A 20,336-nucleotide genomic window follows, 5' to 3' on the forward strand; every position below is an offset into this window, starting at 1 on the left:
TAACTTTCTGGATGAGATATTTAAAGTATAAATATATTAATTAAGAACCCCCATAGTAAAAACATTGGTAATATCATGGTGATGTGTTCTGGATGTCATAACAATGTGCGAATGTCCGCTTTCCTTGTGACAAAGAACACATCACCATGATATCACCAATGTTTTTGCTATGGGGGAATCTTTATTATACAAGGACTATTATATATGAAAATTGCAATAGCCAAACACAAAATTATAACGAGCGCTGGTCAAGAAGATATTTATATTCTTTATTTTTTTTTAATAAAATTGATATTGTAGAAATAGATTTATTCGTTTCTCCTCTCTTTCTCCCTTTATTTAGTAATGATCACATAAACATTATTAATAGTGATTAATTAACAATTATATATATTAATATCTACTTATTAATAATTACTGAGAAAGAGAGAGAGAGAGAGAGAGAGAGAGTGGGACATTGATATATGCCGCAGGAAGCCAAAGTACGTTAAGAACGCTTTTATTCTAAAGCTAAATGTTTTTTTTTTACTAAGTAAGCAAAGTATAAACAATGGCAGAAATGTGACAAGAAAAAGAAATGAGAATGCAATCAACAGCGTTGGCTACTAATAAGAAGATTAATCAAATTCGTGAAAACCGTACAAGAGATACAGAGAAGCGTGAAAGAGGTGCATCAAGATGAGAAAGGATAAAAAAGAATGTGTCTGCGAAAAATAAATGATTTAAGAAAAATCATTGATAGACAATTTCTCATAAAAATTAAACTTCTTGATTTTTAAGATTTAGAAAAGTCGGACAAATTATTGAATTTTTGTTTATTTTATAAAATTTCATATTATAGTTTCACAATAACGGCTACATTGATAAGCGAACAATCTTACAATAATCTATCGATCTTTAAAAATGAGAAATATATATAATTATGATTTATTATTAAAAATTTTGATTTAATTGTAATTCTCTTATTTTACACACAATATTTAAAGCTTTCTCATCATAGTACTCAAAATTTCATCAAGATTCTTCTCAACACTATCATAAATAAAAAAAACGTAAATGTGTTTTTTTCCGCGTGCATCATCAATGATCGATCAGTCTAAAAAAGTTTTACGATGAAGAGAGAGAAAAAGCAATTCTTTACGCGCGCATTAAGAAGTCTTACACCTTCAAAAAGCGTGTGTATATTTATATATACACACACACACACACACATATATATATATATATGAACTTAATGAATTTGTCGAATATATTAAATTTGAAAATTTTGTGAATGGCAGAATGTGTGTGAAATATGTGTAGTAGTATAAGTATAGTGTGGACTTAAGTACAGTGATAGTATAATTATACTCCATTCGGCACTATATATATATATTATATATACTGTACGTATAGTACAACTATATTATTAAATAACTCTGTGAAAAAAACCTGTGATCAAATTGAAAGACTTGAAATCTTAATTTAGTCCTTACATTTCCTCTCTTTCTTTCCTCTCCGAATTATTAATAATTTTTTTAGTTTCCTCAATTTTTATAATTCGATTTTGATAATGTTAAGCAAATTTTAAAATAAAAATTATTTAAATTTTAAAATAATTAATTTGAGATTTTCAGTTAAATTAAAAAAAATCGATATACCTTTATGCCAACTTATTTTTTTCGCGATTCTACCATCATGCGTATTATAATGAATTTGCACTTTGGGGTTGCTGTGTTTTCCCGGGTGGCACAATGAAAAGATCCATTCCTGAGTCCATTGCACCTACCCCTAACATTTTTGGCTCACCGAGACTCCGCCTTCCGACATCAAAGTAGAAGGCAGAGGATCCATGCATCCCATCGTCGACCAGCGTGGGTGCTTGTGTAGGAGGATCCTCAGAAAAGCCCTCCTTTCTTCCTCATTCTACCTCTCTACGCCGTTTTCTCTCTCTCCTTCTTTCTTCCTCGGAACAGATCTGCCAGGGAGGAACTGAAATATACGGGATAGAAAGAGAGAGAGGAACGTTCTTTACTCTGAGAGAGAATGATGTCTCGATGATAAGTCGCGGGGTAGTAGCCTCAGACGAGTTCTTTCTGATTCATCCGGGATCCGCGCGGCTTTGAGCGTCCTTGTCAGCGTCTGGACATGGAGGTGAGGACAAGTCCTGTTGACGGCAGAGAGCAACCTCTCGACGATGTCGGAGCTCGTCGGGTACTCGGTCAGAATTCGGGGCGCCGCTGAAATCACGGTCGGATCTTCTTTCAATAGGTAGCCGCGAGAGATGCTGAAGAAATCGCTCGTTTCGCGTTACGTTGTCGACGACATTAATGAGGAGACAGAAAGAGAAAGAAAATGACAGACAGAGAGACGACTAGGAATTTTCTCGGCGAAAAGCTATCTTAAAACGCGAGTTGAGATAATAATTAATGAGCGATTATCAGTGCGCGCGCGATTATGACACATAATTATTCGGACAATGATCATTTTCGAGAGTGCGGATTTTTTTAGTTAAAGGAATATCATGTGTGTATCTTTGAATGAGAATTTATCGATGGATTGACGATGACGACGATGGAAGTAATAATCTGCTAGTGCAAAGAAGTGTTGTTCTTCAGTTTTATGTCTTTAATTATGTTCAAAATGTCGACGAATTGTAATTACAGTGCAAATGAAGTTGAAATTTTTACCACGTGGATTACGCATCCACACATGAATTGTGCGTATCTCTTGTCGCAATAATTTGTATAGTAAGAATCGATACCAAGATATTGTCGACGAGGATGCAACCACAACACGAACAACGACACGAAATCACCGCTGATTGCTGTTATCAGCAATGGCAGACGCATCATCATCATCATCATCACCACCATCAGCATCCACATCTGTCTGTTATACCGTCGCCGATGCAACAAATGGAAGGTAAACCATATAGTTCGATGTTTGTACTGCAAAAGCATTTAAAAGTTTTGAAATAAATATAACATTATTTTGTTTCGAGAGATTATTCGAGTATTTTTAAAACTATATATACTATTCTATTACTATTATTCACACATGCATTTTTTCTATATTACATTTTATTTAAATTATAGAACTCTATGTAACCTTCTCATGTCTATGTGCCTTCTCATAATAATTGATTCTTTATATCATGTATTTTTATATTATTATATATATTATATGTGTACAAAGTGATTTGTAAAAAATCCAAATACATTCATGAATATATATTTTGAAATGCCGAACGTATTAAACGGAGAACGTATTCAATTCTATTTCGCACATTGAGCTTTTGATAGAAATATTGAAACAAAATAAGAGAAGGTGTTACTACAAACGCATTGAATTCTTTGACATTATCAAATATCACATTAAAAAAATTTAAATTATAAATACTTTGATATTTAGATTTGAATAACACTATTTAAAATATTTATACGATAAAAATAAACTAAAACATAAAAAAACTCAATTCAAGAGGAACTTCTGTTAAAATTAATTTGGTAGACAATCTGTTAAATATACAAAATATTTTTTATAAGTTTAAGCTCGTTAATCTTTCACTCAATCTCATTTTTCGTATGCAATTTGATTAATGTATTACATATATTTAGCTAGTATATACCTATCTCTCATATATTATAAGAGCGCATTTCTTTTAAATTACGAATTCTTTTAATTTTGAATTTATTTTTATTACAAAAATATCGAGAATTCATTAATTATTTGAATAAAAGTAGTTGAAAAACTAATAATATAGTACATTCAAGATCGGAAAGTTAAGATGACTTTTCTTGACATTTTTGCTGAGAAAAAGTCATCTTAAAATTTACAAAAAATCCGCAATAGAAGGAAATACGCTTATAAGGAAGAGCAGCTTAAATAAAACATAATTATTTTTCACAAGTTTTCCTAAATATTGTACTTACTTATTGTTTTTTGTCGTCCTACTAGCCTGCTTGCAGAGCGCCGGAAGAGTGAAGCGATCGCGCAGTCCGATGAAGGTTACTTTGCCGGTCCATGTGGCGAATCCAATTTCTCCGTCAACCACAGAATCTCGCAATGACAGCAATAACAACAATCGTCATCACGGTGATCATCATCCGAGCGACGACGGTGCATCCACCACCGAGGAATTGGGTGCGAAACGGCCGCTTCATCCGGTGTTAGTTGGCGCCGGTGCAGCCTTGGAAGCAAAGCCGCTATGGGAGGAATTTCATCAACTAGGTACCGAGATGATCGTCACAAAAGCGGGACGAAGAATGTTCCCCACATTTCAGGTAAAAGTCATAGTACTCATTCGAAATTCCCAAAAGCAAGATACCAAAGTGACGATATGACCATTATCGATGATACAACCTGAAAGAAGATGATTATTAGTATCATTAAAATTATTAGCATATGAATAAAAATACAATACTTATACAAGAAGAAAGATGATCAGAATATTTTACAAATAACTCTCATTTAAAATAAATATGGCTATAAAGAATTTAACTATCAAATTTTATCTTTTTTTAAATATTGCTTTATTCGATGAATGTAATTAAAAGTTTTTCAACTTTAAAGATGACGGAAAAGATTTATCAATTTTCAATATTAATTTTCTTGAAAATAAAACCTTGAACAAATATTTATTCCACATTTTTGAATTATATTATTTTATATAGAATTATTATCTTCCACTTTTAATGTCAATTATAATGGAATAGTGTTTTAAAATTACATGTCAAAAAAAGCTTAGAAGAAAAATTAGAAAGAAAAGAAAATTTCATTGGACCCTTTTTTAATATAAAAAATGTGACATTGATTGAGAATTATTGTCCAGCTTGATTAAGAATATTTCACGCAAAAAACGAAACGAGAAATGATGGAAATTTTGATGATTCGCAGTGTCGACTGTTCGGCTTGGACCCCAACACAGAGTATCTGATGGTGATGGATTTCGTTCCGTGTGATGATAAGAGGTATCGATACGCGTTCCACAGCAGCGCCTGGGTTGTTGCGGGTCGTGCTGATCCTGTATCACCCCCCAGGATTCATGTACATCCCGACAGTCCTGCGAATGGCGCTCATTGGATGAAACAGCCCATTTCCTTCGATAAATTAAAATTAACAAACAATCAGCTGGATGATAATGGACATGTAAGTTGACTTTTCTTGTTTTCGAATTATTCACTATATAAAATAATACGTTACAAAGAGTATGTGTATTGGAAATATATCTCTATTATTTCATTTAAAAAATGCATTTATTAGAGTCAAATCAAAACAGAACAAAGACATTTCAATATTAAGTGTCTTTTAATTTTAATATCCTTCTATCTCAATTTTTAATTAAATTTTTATTCTCATTTTCTATTAGATTTTATCTAAAAAATATGTTACAGAATCTCTCTCCAACAATTCTCACAATACAAGAGAGGAGAGGAATAAAATATTTTAGCAATTAATTTAGAATGGATTCTTTCATAACATTTAATTATCGCGAGATAGAAGTGTAATCGAAGCAGAACTATATATAGAGATACATTTGCCAATCCAGTAAATCGCAAAATTCGTTTCGTCGTTATTCGCTGATTTTATCACGATGTAACTTTCCTCGAATTTTTCAATCAGTCGTTTCGTAAAATATATTTACGTAATAAAGTAGAACGAGAGACGCGAGTGTTTCCACGTGTTTGTCGTTTACGGACGAGTTCGCCTTAATTGACCTGAGATACGAGTCTGTCGCTCACGAGAGAGAATTACGAAGGGAAACGGTGCGACGCGGCGTTTTCACGAGGATTGTTCACCGTTTAAAAGATGCTGCTCATAGATTAACGTCGCTCGTGTGTATCTCACCGATCACACTTTTTTTCTAACTAAGGAACACACGTCACATGTCGGTTGTCTTAAAATAATCAGCGTTACGCTTTTATAACTGAGATCATGCACAATTAAAGTCGATTTAAAGAAACGTTTTACGGTTCTATTTTATCACATATAAGACGATTTGCGAAACATTACGTCTGTAAAAATATAAAAGAGATCTCTAAAATAGTTTCGTATCTGCGAAAATTTCGTTAAATATATATAATAAATATAATAGAAATTAAATAACTCTACTCTTTGAAAAGTTTTAACTTTTATATAAATTTTGATTTCTTGTATTGTAAGCTTTTCAAAGGCAAAAGAATTATATATTCGTGGGAAGAGATTATAATAGTTGTGCGCTTTTAAGGGTTAATGCTATTTTGACGGCTTGTGTGATGTCGTCTCTGCGACATATTAATCTCGCCTCCCTGTCGCCACGGGTAGAGTCAAGAGTATCTCTGTATATAAAGAATAATGTAAACAGATGTAACATAAACTACGTGCGTCGTAGAGGCTCTGGGAAAGAGGCGTAGATTTTGTGTAACATTCAGTGCGCCTCGAGAAAGAATTAGCAGCGATCAGCATATTGACTCATATTCTTCGATCGCACAACGTCAATCTTGATTCGAAAACCAATTGTGAAATCTCTCACAGAAATATCATGCTTACGAGGCGTAAAATAACACCTACTTCTTACAATTATTTTGAAGCAATATGTATAATAAGGAGAATTAAGAACTACTGAATTTCTATCTCATCAAAAAATAATAAGAGTCAATAAAATAAAAAATTATTTCAGAATTAGAATGTTTGACATATTCTAATAACATCGAATCTAAAGTGATATCTGTTTGTTAACAGTTTTAATCTCTTAACAAACATATTTTATGTGCAATAATCATGTTGCTTTTATAAAAATTTTTCAAATTTTTTACATTGATATGTATTTATAGATTTTTACAGTCTTTTCATTTTCTCTATCTATATTAATTATATATTTTGCTAATGTAAGACTTTGGAGAACAACCATGTTTGTGACTGCAAGAGATTTCGTTTCGGTTTTCTCGATGCACCTGCGGCGGAGCTTACGATGCTCAAAATAATTCCTCGCAGCCGCGTTCGTGCCAAATTCATCAAGCCGAGCGCGAACGCGATCGCGAAACGGGCTCAGTGTTGCGATGTATCGGCATACCAATGAACGAAAGGATATGCGACATGCCGATGTGCATCGGGCACGTGTGTTGGTTGCGAAGGAGATCAGGCGCTCAATTATGTGTTTTCTTTGCGACTGATTATCACTGTATATAAACAATGAACGAGATTTAAGTTTAATCGAGCTTTTATCTTAAAAATAATTAAAATTATGACGAGCAGAAAGTTAACTATATTATTCATAAAGATATAACATTTTTTATATTTATATTCTAGCTCTATTGAGATAATGAATATATCTGTGAAATAGTATTACATAAGTTGAAGATAGAAAAAAGATATTATATCATTTTTTTAAATATGTAAAGTTAATTATCTGAAGAATAAATTTTGACATAATTAAATTTTATTTGACGCGATCATATATTTTTTTATATAGTATCTTATTTCAATTGCATCACGGATCGTTCTATAATTCTATATATTCACATCACAATCTGCTATAACATCTGAGTTGTACAATCATAAAAGTCGACGTATTCTCGGGACGTGATTTATTTCTCGACACTCGAAACATCCTCGAAACAGAGGAGGAAACTTATGCTCAGGCTCTCCGCTCGCGTTTCTCTTAAGAATGTATGTTGCTCTTTTCTTTCGCGGGAAGACCTCTGACCCGTGGCGAGAGGCAGTTCTTTTTCTCGTGCTACACACAGAGCAGTTTGTTCCTTTAATTGCGCACCAAAAAATGTGGCACCGGGCCTTATAAAAAAATTCGTAGGCGGGTCAGGAATGTCCGCCGATGCTCGTCCTTAATTGACGTACTCGCTATCATGAGGAATTTCCGGATATCTGGAGAAGACTCTTTAAATTGAAATATTACTCTAGATTTTATATTTGGAAGATAACGATGATTGATAAAAATAAAATTTTAATTTTAGAATATGTTCTCGAAATAATTAATATCTTAAAAATGGTGAACTATATATATGTGTGTATACATGTGACTTTTCAGATTTTATTTCATTTAAATAGACTTTGGCAAAACTCAGACTGATATAAATCTCTTTAGAATCTAAAAAAGTTGTGAAAAACATGTCAGTTTTGACTGGGAAAAGCTTTACTCAAGATGTAGAAAAAAAGTATTAGATACTCCTAAATTTACGTATAAACGAGAAATTATCGCGAATGATAAAGGATTATTTAAGATTTAGGGGAATAAATTAGAGAGGAGAAACCCGATCGTGAAAAATATGGTTCGTAAAAACGGCGTCCCAATTTTCGGGCCACACGCGCTTTTCCTCCCGTTGTAAAATACGCGTGTGCATGCGTGTTTGGTCCCACTGACACACATGCCATCGTGTAACATATGCGCGTGAGTGAGCAGAGAGAAGGACGAGGGTGTCGGATTGCGAGCCGGGGGTTAGTTTTTACACTAATTAGTCACCGGTTCTCTTCTGGCTGTCAAACATTGCGACCGCCCCCCTGTGGTGTTCCTTCCTTCCACTGAATCCGAGCTTCACGTGTCCCCATTCCTCCTCTTCTTCTTCCCTTTTGGACCCTTTTTTCTTCCTTCGATTCCTCATATGATGATGACGACTTTACCAAATTGTGCCCATCGATCGAGCTCCGTGAAAGTGTTTGTCGCCTTACGTTTGTCACAATATTTGTAATACTGCATTTTTTCTACCACCAGCTTGTGCTGCAACATCACAAAATTGAAAAATGAAAAAGAAGAGAAAATATTTCGATTTTATATAAATCTTATAATTTTATTTGATAATTAAATATAAATCAACTATCACTCTCTGTTTTTGTTTAAGTGTATGAGAAGCTTATCAATTAAAATAAATATCATAAAATCTATTTCCCTGCGATTGAGCTTTTAATTAATATGCTTTTTCTTCTAAAAAGTTCATAATAAACGCAAATGGAGATCTTATATGTTTCAGATAATTGATAAGAATATCCAAATATTCTGCGGTTTTATTTATTGACGCGTTTGTCAAGGAGAGCGATTTGTAAAACTTGATTGTCAATTTGAATAAAAAATCCATGAACAAAAGCACTAAAAAACTGTTCATAGATTCAAGTCAGTTTCTCTTCGCGCACGTTGAATCGTTGATCCTTTCACACGTTGCAGATTATCTTGAACTCGATGCATCGTTACCAGCCGCGCTGCCACGTGGTGGTCGCACCCTCGCCACCCGGTTCGGCGCCGGATCCTCGCACGGAGAACTTCAAGACGTTCTCCTTTCCAGAGACCAGGTTCACCGCTGTGACCGCGTACCAGAATCACCGAATAACCCAGCTGAAGATCGCCAGCAATCCGTTCGCCAAGGGCTTCCGGGACTGCGAGTCCGACGAGTGTGAGTCCACCAGCGTCACCGTGGCTAGTGGGATGCAGAATCCGGCCAAAAGACCGGCTACGACAGCCGGGAATGTCGCTGGTCCTGCCGTCCTGTCATCCAGTTATAACGTGATGCCGGCGCCAATGCAGATCCCGATGAGTATTGCAGCCGGAACCTCTCAGGAGCATCATCAGTTTTACGGGGCGACCGGTGCCTCTGGTCCCTGGACGCATTATCCGAGTCACCATGGACAGCCGTCGGCGCATGTCAACGCGGTTCATTATCCGACGCATATGCAACCGCATCCACATCATTCAGGTGCTTCTCTTTATGGACCACGATAACTGAACATCATCATCATCATCATTATCATCACGTTGTATCGTTATCTCTCATCGATTTCTACGTCGACGACTTGATGTTCAAAGAACAGAGTGGGATTTAAATGTACTCTCATCTTGTATCGTTCGTTTTTCGAGCGATGTGTTTTTCGTGGACCGTGCATGATCTCATTGATTGAGAATTCGATGCATCAAATTTAAGGAACAGTGAGAATGAAGTATATCTTCGTGTCCATGTCTTGATGCCTTTGACCTCTTATCGCCAAAGATTTAATATATCCCTGAGATAAAGAGTGGAGTTTCAAGTGTATTTCTTCAAGTTTTCTTCACGGATTGCGAAAATTGATGATTGTTATTGTTAATATTTCTTCTTCTTACATACAGAATTTGCTAGTGCCTTTATGTCTATTTCAGACGGAAAAATGTGATCTTTCGTAAAAAAAATTATATGCAATGCCTTCCTAATGTTTGGAAAAACAGTGGAATATTAAAGTATTAGCATATTATTCGCGTCCTAATTTGTTCTTCAGATATGAGAATTGCTTTGCATAAAGCTATGTAAATTAAAAGATTGTAATGTTTACATATATCTATATTTTTATTTATAGTGACGATTTTCAGTCTGAGTTTATTTAAAACTAAGAGTAAAATATAATTAATAGAAATGCCTTATTAAATGCTAATATTCAATAATGTAATTTGTACCAAAGATTATACTTAAGATTACCAAAGATTATATCAAATAGATTATACCAATATTTGATGTATAAATTATGAATCTACATATATATATTCTAGTTATGTGCAATAAAAATTTTCTATAGTGGCTCATATATTTATGTTATAGGTAATGATATATTCAAGCGAGTAATATTCATTACTATTGATCATGTTCGCAATATTGACATATTTTTGCAAAGTGCTGACAAATCTGCATAAATAAAAATAAGCATTTATATTCAGAGTCTTTATATGTGACGTACAAGCGAATTCTTCTTTTATATGTAATTTATATTCTTTTATATGTATTAAAAGTATCAACAAAGAAAATTATAAAACATAATGAGAATAATATAAATTATCATATTTTGCTCGCCAATCGAGTTTGACATTATTCATTTTCATATAAATTTTTCAAAGTGCTTCGAATTAATTCGCGCATAAGAGAACGAATCGACCGATCGAAGTCGCTGGTAAAGTCGCGGAAGACCAGGGCAAGTAAGTGCCTTTTGTAGGAGCAAAGTGCGTCTATTTATACTAGGTGTCTTAAATGCCGAACGAGCTTAAAACGTTCTCGAGCCAAGACGGGAAAGTAAACGCGCCGTGACACTCCGTGAGAGTAACGTGGTTACTAAGTGCCTTAATAAATTATGCCGCCCGGGTATCGTGCCATTGTGCCTTTAACTTTTTAAAGACCCTCGTTCGTTATATGATAGAAGGGCGTTCTTCTTTATGGCCAAACAAGGAATAAACACAAGGAATAACGAAATTATGCCTATTTCTCTCGAACCTATACTCCTTCCTATTTTTCCTAAAAAAATATCAATGTGAATTTAATTATTTTAATTTGCAAAAAAAATTTTCTTTGATTTACTAATTTTTTAATCTTTTAGCAGATATTTGATACCAGTTTTATAAAATATATCGCAAATATATTAATAATACGTATATATATCTTATGTAAAAATGTCGCACGTATAATTTTCATTATATAATGTACTTTACATTTTAAGATTTTAAAATTGTTAAAAATTCTCTTTTACTTGTTGTGAAAGAATTATATATCGATTTCATATGATAGATGATATAATCTGAATTTAAATTAGCAATTAAAATTACACCAATAATATATCTTCCCCGACCTTCGCGAACATTGCAGTTTGACATTACGACTGTCGGAAATGACGAACTAACGGCGACGAAGCGAAACGAGAAGAAACTCGAGCATCTTAAGCCTTCGTGGACTGACGCGACACACCGTGATTGATGATTGCGCGAGGAACAACGCTGTGTAAACATATTACAGGCGTATGCTTAATGACTGTCGGTGATTACAGTCTCAGCTAGTTCAACTAAACGTTTTGCATTCGTCCGTATTTTCAAAAATGTCCCTGCCCTTTACTGGAAAAAGAGAGAAAAGAAATGTGAGATATATATATATATATATATATATATATATATATATATATATATATATATCTGTGTAAAATCTAAAAGATACTCCGTAAAAATATATTCATCAATTATCTTTCTACTTAAGAGATTATATACCTACATATAATTTATAAGATATGAATTTTTACAAGTGAAAGTAAACAAACATTCATTTTCTTATTAATAATAAATTACTTTGGTGATTTAATATTCGATATGCAAGAATGCAAGAAAGAGTTAAAATATAATTGACTTGTATTATTATAAATCGAAAAATAAATAAATAAAAATAAATTTAAAACGAACATATGCTTGACAAAATTAATTTAGTTCGCGAAAGTGGAACTTATTAACTTATTCTGCGAAAAGACTTTTACGTGAAAACGTTATACACTGTATGCTGGCACAAGGGGGGTCTTGCATACGCCGTGTACTTTTGACACTTTAACCCTAGAAGTAATATAAGACTGCGAAACTCTTGGTCCACAGAGAAGCTTATCGACGGTGCGTGACGACGTCGGCAGTAAAAAGCCATCCTCTGCCCCCTCATATTCTTTCATCTTTGTCGTAGGTGTTACGGCTAACCAGAGTTAATTCCTGAGAGAGGTCACCTGACACTGTACCGTCGTCGGTGACACCCTTTTTGAGTTTATGCTTGCAAGTCAAAGGCAACAGACCCCCTCGGTTTTAACATCAAGGAAAAAAAGGATTGACATTGCGCGAAAAGTCTACCACCAACGTTGTTCGACAGGAATGTGTCCACATGTCTTTCGTCGAAACGATCACATCTATCACATTAAAGAAAATCATAAAATAGATTAATATTGATTATACATTTGATAAAAATTAATATTGTAAAATAAATCCATATTAATTTTCAAATCAATCAAAAATAATTGCCAATTGAATTAGAATTGATAATAAAATATTAAAAGACTATTTTTGTGTATGTACATTGTAGCAGATTATTGATAATTATAAATAATAGCTATTTGTGTGCAACAACAAATAGATTTGAATTTTCCGTCAGACTTAAAGACATGCGAAGCATTTCTTTACAAAGTTTCTTTTTTCATCTATTTCTATTAGCCCTTGTAAACCCACTTTACTTTAGAGGCGTGACCACTGACCTCCAAAGAGAAAATATCTGGAATCTTTCACCCTCCCCTTATCGCAGTATCTTTTCTGACCACCCAATTTCTAGCTGTTTTCGATTGTGAAATTAAAAACGCTTGTGCTGTTGTTTTATAAGTGTGAAGAGTTTTTACATTCATATATAGTGTATATATATATATATATATATATTTTATATAGTTGTTCTCTATGTGTAATTAAAGGCAAATTCTTTATTAAAAAATTGATTTCTTATTAAAATTATATGAAAATATATGAAAGTATGCAAAAGAATTTAAAAAAATCCATATACCTGCATCAAAGACTTAAACATTTTATGTAGATTTTTGTATCTTCTATTATTATTACTATTGAGATAATTCTTAATTGGATTAGTTATTTTATTTTGGATGCTCGAGATCCCTCGTTATCGCTATTTCCTTCATCGATATCGATCTAGGATACGCGTGCTGTCAATTACCTAACGAAACCATGTATAACGAGAAGCGATGAGGCATGAGGATGCATCGCGAAAGAGCCTAATAAATCTCCCTAATTTTCCGGCGGTGGCTTGTTGGTCGCGGATCAAAGACCAACAAATGAATCGCTCGCTAGGTGGAGGGAAAAAGGAGAAAGGAGGAAACGCGGGCGCGCATCCAGGAGGAAGGCGCTATCCCACGGGCCATGAATCCGTCATCGCCACCTACCACGGCCCTACAATTCGTGCGTACACGGTATGGCAGGGCTTTTATAGTTTCCACGTCGTCGACATGGCGAAACGCTCTCTGAATTTTCGAAGAAGAGCTTGAGCTCAGTTTTATATATGTATTATATGTATACTTAAATAGTCGCGATAAATTTGTAATTGCTTTTTTCTTAGAAAATGTCGAGATATTAATATTAATAGCTTTTGAGTTATAGGCGATTAAAACAAGAATTCTTCATAAATTAAGAGTTTAAAAAACAATACATAACAAAATCATAATTAATGTTCAGAAATTATTTAGCTAATTTCAAGTAAACTTTTTTAAGAGATAAACTTATATATTGTAATAATAATATATATGATATATATAATAAAATATTGAAAACATGTGATAAGATGACTGTTCAGATATGCATTTTATCTTGGTTTAATTATAATAGATCAAATATGTTAATTTTATTATGTATTACGCAGAGATTCCTATCTGTGTAGATAATAGATATCAATTATATATAAACATCGAAAGATTACCTTGATCTGATATCATTGCTCTAAGCTTGCCACATGTTACTTTTGAAAATCAAAAACTCTTGCCGACTCTCTGAAGAAATCAACCGGCCAGATCTGAGGAAGCGTCGCGGCGTGGAGCGGTGATGTGCGACGACCAAGAAGTTCATATCCTGCGTACGAATACGGCCGCAATGACAGATTTACAGATTCCAGCCATCGTCCTCTTCCACGGGGCGATTCTTAAAGCGGAAGGCGCGTCTTGTACATACGGTCCCGGCCGAGTGCGCGTCAAATCGCACCTCGACTGTTTACGCTTTATGTCTGCAACCTTTTCCTCATCCCTCTCGTTGTCTCACTGCTCCCTTCTACTTTTACTGCTGCCATCCTCGCCGTATTTTGACTTTTCATCGTGGTCCTGCGGGTTTTATGTAGTTATTTTTATGTCTGCAAAGTGTCGCGCGCACGTTCCGCGATATATTTAAAAATTGAAATGTTAAAAATATATAAAGATATACAATATATTCTAGAATGAAAAAATTGTATATAAAGAAATTATGTTATTTTTTTTATACGTGATACTTTTATTTTTTCATATAAAACCACTCTTTCTTTTTAGTTATATTATCAATGAGACAAATCGTATATAAAAATATATAGAAATAAAGGAAAATAGATAATATATATAAGATATAAGAGATAATAAAAAAAAAGTTGTAGATTCATATAAAGTAGAAACTCAATTACTTTTAAATGCTCCCTGTAGTAAAGAAAAATGTTGATAATGTGGAGTATAAAAATGCGTTGACCATAATACGCTTACTATGGTCAACTTGGTATGCATGCTGCAATGTGACAGAGATCGTCCTCTCTATTTACGTAAGGTAAACCTCTTCTAGGCATCCGTGGCAGTCACGGTCAACGTCTGTCTTCGCGTGCTTCGCTTGCTTGGACAATTCTTACCCACGTCGATAGACACGTCCGTCTTCTTCCTTTTTTGTATCTCTGCTTCCGTAAAAACTTTACGTTTGTCTATCTGAAAAATATAAATATTTTTCTTAGCAATAAGAATAAAGAATTAATATATTATTTCCCCATGTTTTAGATATTGTTTAAAAATTGCATTTATTTTGAATCTTTTATTATCATATTCCAATTTTAATTTCTTTTTATCAAAAGAGACTTATTATTATATTGATTATATCAACTGTAATATTTTACTACGAAGTAACACATCGTAATAATGATCTAAAAGAAATTCCGCGAGTGGGTGGAACTGAAAGAAGAAACGACTGTATAGCTTTCGGTGTTGGCACAAAGTGTAATTTACGACAGATTTAAATCATAAGTGTTGGCAGTCATCGGTCGTGCAATTATGAGAAACAAGTCCACGCAAAATAGTCGTGTCTATTCGTTATTATTAATAAATCCGCAATGCAATATAACAATGGTGCTCTATTAATGCAATCGAGAGATACTTATTTCCAAAAGAATAATTTCATTAAAATTTGTCGACATTTAAATCAATTATATATATCTTTAAACGCAATTACATCGATTCTGCAAATGTAAAAACTTTTTTGAGATCTCTATCTCTATATTTCCATTTAGTTTAAACAAGTTAAAAAAAGAAAATTAAACAGTATATGAAATTTTTAAAATAAATTAAGAATTTATTTATATATATTATTCTAGTAAAATTAATAATTTTTCTCATACTCTCATAGATAATTTTCATTCATCGATTTGGTGAGAAAGGAGAAGAGAAATGGGAACTAGGTGATGCGTATTTTGATGCAATTCTCTCGCGTTTTCGGTCGCGCATACAGTCGGCACGCATATCCTATCTCGCTGCTGGAATCCTCATATGTCTGTCAACGTGATTCTCCAACACCTCGGAGTCTCGGATCACTTTGCTCGCGCGGATGCTCCCGCGAGCGCGCCGGCAATATGAGACGCCGCAAGCGATATCTTGTGTCCCATCCCACTGTCCCATCTGGACCAAAATATCACTGGCGACTGGCGACTAGTGGCCAGAGGCTCAGGGCCGCATATTCATCGTGGTACCTATGAGAAAAAGGAGATATTAACTCAGAAACATATACATAATATATACCAAGCAATTGCTATTTAATTCTATATGATGCCATTCAATTTATTATCTTAAACATATATTTTAAATGATCTACATATATATGATTCGAATCATAGAGATAATTTTATTGATAATTTTAATTGTGTGTGTGTGTGTTCAAAAATATGAAACAATATAACACAAAATTATAATTTAAATTTTATATAAAATTTTTAAAAATCTAAATATTGAAAAAATTATAGAATAAGAAATTTATTTTTAAATCTCTGTCTCTCTACTTTCTCTCATAATATATATAAAGTATAATAGTTTTGCAAAATCATTTTCATACAATAAGAATATAAATGTACATTATACTGATGAAAATATAGATCAATATATACACATATATCCACATACTGTGGCACATTTTGGGGACATATTTTCTGGCATGTAATTTTTTATGCATAATTATCCTAACAGCATGTCTGAAAAACGTTCAGAAAAATATTCAAAGCATACTTTACATCCTCTGGATGTCTTCGCGATCCTTTCAGAATCTTTCCGACATATACTAAAATATTATAGGGTTGAATTGCTTCTAAAACTTTTATTTGCCACTCAAATTTATATATCATAATTTAATATGTTCTAATATAGACTATATGACCAGTAATTTAATAAAGATATAGTTGAAATAAAAGTAATATTAATCTTTGCATTTCGTCAACTAGAATATTATACCTGCATCATTCTCGGAGGCCATCTTGGTTTCAAAACTACATACATGATTAAAGTTTTTAAATTGTGCATTATGATTATTAAATCTGTGACTTTACTACCCACGTATAAGTATTTCTTTATTACGCATTCTCTATCCATAAAAAATAATTATATACCTGACTTTATAAATACATTTTTTATGCTTCAAATGTTCTGAATAATGCGTAACAACTTCGTTCTGAACCGGAGCCATCCTGATCCTGAGCTACCTGAACTCTGCTGCGAACTGCGAATCATATTTTGATGTCAGAATACAACCTTATTAACGCGAGATGGCGCCACGTCACATAACAGCTGTTGCGATTATCACATGTCGGTAATGTCACTTTCTATTCATTGACATGACATAAGTGAGGTTGGTTTCTCAGCTGTATCATGTGATTCTTTGCATCATTTTGCATCATTTTGCAAAATAAGATATATACATGTATAATTGACAGAAAAAAAGGAAAATCGAAAAGTGAAAATTGAGAGCATATATCAAAAGTGCAATTAAATTAATAAATCTATCACTTAAGTGTATGAGAGCAGAGTGTAAACAATTTCATAATTAAAAACTCGAAGTATTTAGAGAAACATAACGTGATTTAAAAAGTACAGATTTGCATTACATATATTTATACTATAGAAGAACATTTTCTGTACTCATAAATGTTTATACTTTTCGTAACAACAATATTGAACAAGAACTCTCTTACATAACCTATATCAGCAGTGTTCTTTAAAATGAGTAGTAAGTAATATAAACATAATTATTCTTCTTTATTTTACATAGTAAAAAAATTCTTAATATTTTTTTATCATTTAAATTCTTTCATAATATTAATTTTAATCTTTTAGATTCCATTATGGATAGTCCAGGCTCTAAAGCTCTGGAAGCTGCCAAGAATATAAAAGATGTAGCTATATTTAAGAAGCCTGTTGGATATGCGAAAAAGAGTAAAAGCACTCAACCAAAGATTTTAGATGAGGACACATATATCGAAAAAATGGGTGAAATAATACAAAGGGACTTCTTTCCACATTTAGAAAAATTACAAGCACAAAATGAATATTTGGATGCTTTAGAGCAGAATGATATAAAGAGAATGAGAGAGTTATATGCAAAATATAGTTCTGGTCGACCTGTCACAGAAAGGCCAGTTAGTCCAGCAACTTTTGAAACTCCACGTAGAGTTGAGTCGGATGAATTGCCATGTACCTCTGAAGAATCGTCCCAGGAAACATCTGTTGAATATGTGAAGAAAGATAACAAAGAAGAAAATAAAACCGGTCTCGATGATTATTTGAGTTCTCACACAAGCGAAGATAATGCTAGTTTTGAAGAGATGATGGTCGAGGCAGAAAATAAACGTAAATTGAAGTATGCCTGGCTTTATGAGGCAGAAGAAAAATCGAAAGCGTGGCTCGCCATCGACAAATCTCCGATTGATGTTCTAGCAATTGAAGGATCAAACTCCAGGCCCAAACAAGTAGACAGTTGGGCTTATAAGAATAAAAATTATATTATGTACATTCCCGATGGAGTGGAACTAACAGTTGAAGAGAAAATAGAGTTAGCTAAAAAGAAACAGACTGTAATGCATGAAAACACGAGACTGAGGATAAATCCTTTTAATGAGCAACAAAATAAGGAAACTATTAATGAATTGGCCAAGTCACAATCTAGAGCTAACGATGGTAAAATTGGTGTGGACGGCAAAGAAGTTGTCAGGAATGCGACGCCACGAGTAAATGGCTTTAGTTTCGTGGCGACACCAAGTCCAAGACCAGGAGAGTGTGAAAGCCCATTGATGACATGGGGCCAGATTGAGGGGACACCTTTCCGATTGGATGGTGGTGACACTCCATTGCTAAGAACAAGTCAAGGTCCATCTTTCAGAATAGCAGAACCACCGAAAAGAGAGCAATTGGCATTGCAGTTGGCTGAGAAAGCTGGCGAAAGGCATAGAGATCGGAAGAATAAAGCTTTAGAAGCAGCTAGAAAATCATTAGCCACGTAAGTCATATTTAAGTCAATGTGTCAATGTGCCAAAACTATTCCATATTAAAAGGACATAATTCTGCTAAATTAAATTGTTATGAAATTAAAGAATTATTTTTATTTGAAACTTTTAATAAAAACTTTTTTTTATGGAAAGATACTTTAATTCACGACACAAATTAAATAATTTGTCTTTTTTTAAATCTTTAAAGTTTTATTAAATTTTATCCAGATTTTTATTGATGGAATTTTTACTAGAAAGAAAGAAAATAGTAGATTTTTTTAGTTAAATTTTTTAAATATGGAAAGTGATTGAAATAAATTATACAAATAAAAAATGGACTCTTTTATAATTATAAGATATCTTGTAACATTAAACTTGAAACAATTAAAAGAAATTATTTTTTTTTGTATGCAGAATTATCTTTTGTTTGGTTGAGCAAGTTATGAAACATGTTGTATGATGCATTTTTACATAAAAAATCACAAGAAATATAATTCTTTTCAGTCCGTCACCAAGGTCAACTATAGATCGTTTGAGCACAATGTCTCCTGCCGCGAGAAGATTAGCGACTCAAAAACTCCGGATATCGAGTACACCATCGCCCCGACGAACACTCTCGAGGACTCCGTCCATAGGCATTAGGACACCTAACACGCCTCGTGCAATCACGCCAGCTAAACAAAATATCTCCCAAAAATCGGAAACGAATACTACACGGATACAAGGACCCGTACTTACTGATAATTTACTTAATCTACCTCCGCAGCGGCAACGAGCGTCGGATTTTTTTAACAAATGAAAACTCATGTTCGAAGATCGTATAAAAGTGTAAAAATGTCTGTCTAGAATGTGGACAATGTATAAATACCACGTTTGTTGGCTGTTTATATTAATATTAAGGAGATTATTCATGTATACTATAATATTTATGATTAACTATAATGTTTTTCATACAATATGTACAAAGCATTCAAATTTGTATTTGATTGATTATAATTGCTTGATTACCAATTATTTTGTCATTTGATTTTACGATTTCCTAATTGATATATTTGAATATATATAATACTTTTTTATTTTTATTTATAGATTTATTAAAGAAAAGTATAAAAGAGAAAAATTTCTTAGTTTGAAAATTTAATTGATATTATTCGAATATGGATTAAGTTTCAAAATATCTTCATTTATATATACTTTCAAAGTATTATGTAAAAAAAGTGTCTTATATTCTACATAAAAGTTTTTATAATCTATAATTAATCTTATATTTTTATATCCTTTTCCTCATAATATAATTTATCAATATTATCATTATATAATAAATTTATC

General features: G+C 33.1%; 2 protein-coding genes and 1 long non-coding RNA gene across 3 annotated transcripts; 2 read left to right on the plus strand and 1 right to left on the minus strand.

The window, feature by feature from the left end:
* Positions 1 to 1,856: 1,856 nt before the first annotated feature.
* LOC114939179 (T-box transcription factor TBX18) lies at positions 1,857 to 11,171 on the plus strand. Its single transcript, XM_029313414.2, has 4 exons — positions 1,857 to 2,904; positions 3,940 to 4,265; positions 4,879 to 5,130; positions 9,134 to 11,171. Exons 1-4 carry the CDS (start codon positions 2,763 to 2,765, stop codon positions 9,683 to 9,685), a joined length of 1,272 nt encoding a protein of 423 aa, XP_029169247.1. The 5' UTR covers positions 1,857 to 2,762; the 3' UTR covers positions 9,686 to 11,171.
* On the minus strand, positions 2,587 to 17,235 carry LOC114939180 (uncharacterized). Its single transcript, XR_003821194.2, has 7 exons — positions 17,136 to 17,235; positions 15,882 to 16,229; positions 14,910 to 15,198; positions 14,187 to 14,580; positions 8,438 to 8,692; positions 3,915 to 5,081; positions 2,587 to 2,930 (listed from the first exon to the last, which is right to left on the minus strand). It is a non-coding gene; the product is annotated as an uncharacterized LOC114939180 (long non-coding RNA).
* Positions 17,236 to 17,368: 133 nt separating this feature from the next.
* LOC114939178 (ess-2 splicing factor homolog) lies at positions 17,369 to 20,018 on the plus strand. The gene is made up of 3 exons (XM_029313413.1): positions 17,369 to 17,752; positions 17,860 to 19,018; positions 19,512 to 20,018. Exons 1-3 carry the CDS (start codon positions 17,746 to 17,748, stop codon positions 19,804 to 19,806), a joined length of 1,461 nt encoding a protein of 486 aa, XP_029169246.1. The 5' UTR covers positions 17,369 to 17,745; the 3' UTR covers positions 19,807 to 20,018.
* The last annotated feature ends 318 nt before the right edge of the window (positions 20,019 to 20,336 follow it).

Source organism: Nylanderia fulva, unplaced genomic scaffold, assembly GCF_048542155.1.
Source record: "Nylanderia fulva isolate GAGA-0341 unplaced genomic scaffold, ASM4854215v1 Scaffold28, whole genome shotgun sequence".
NCBI lineage: Eukaryota > Metazoa > Arthropoda > Insecta > Hymenoptera > Formicidae > Nylanderia > Nylanderia fulva.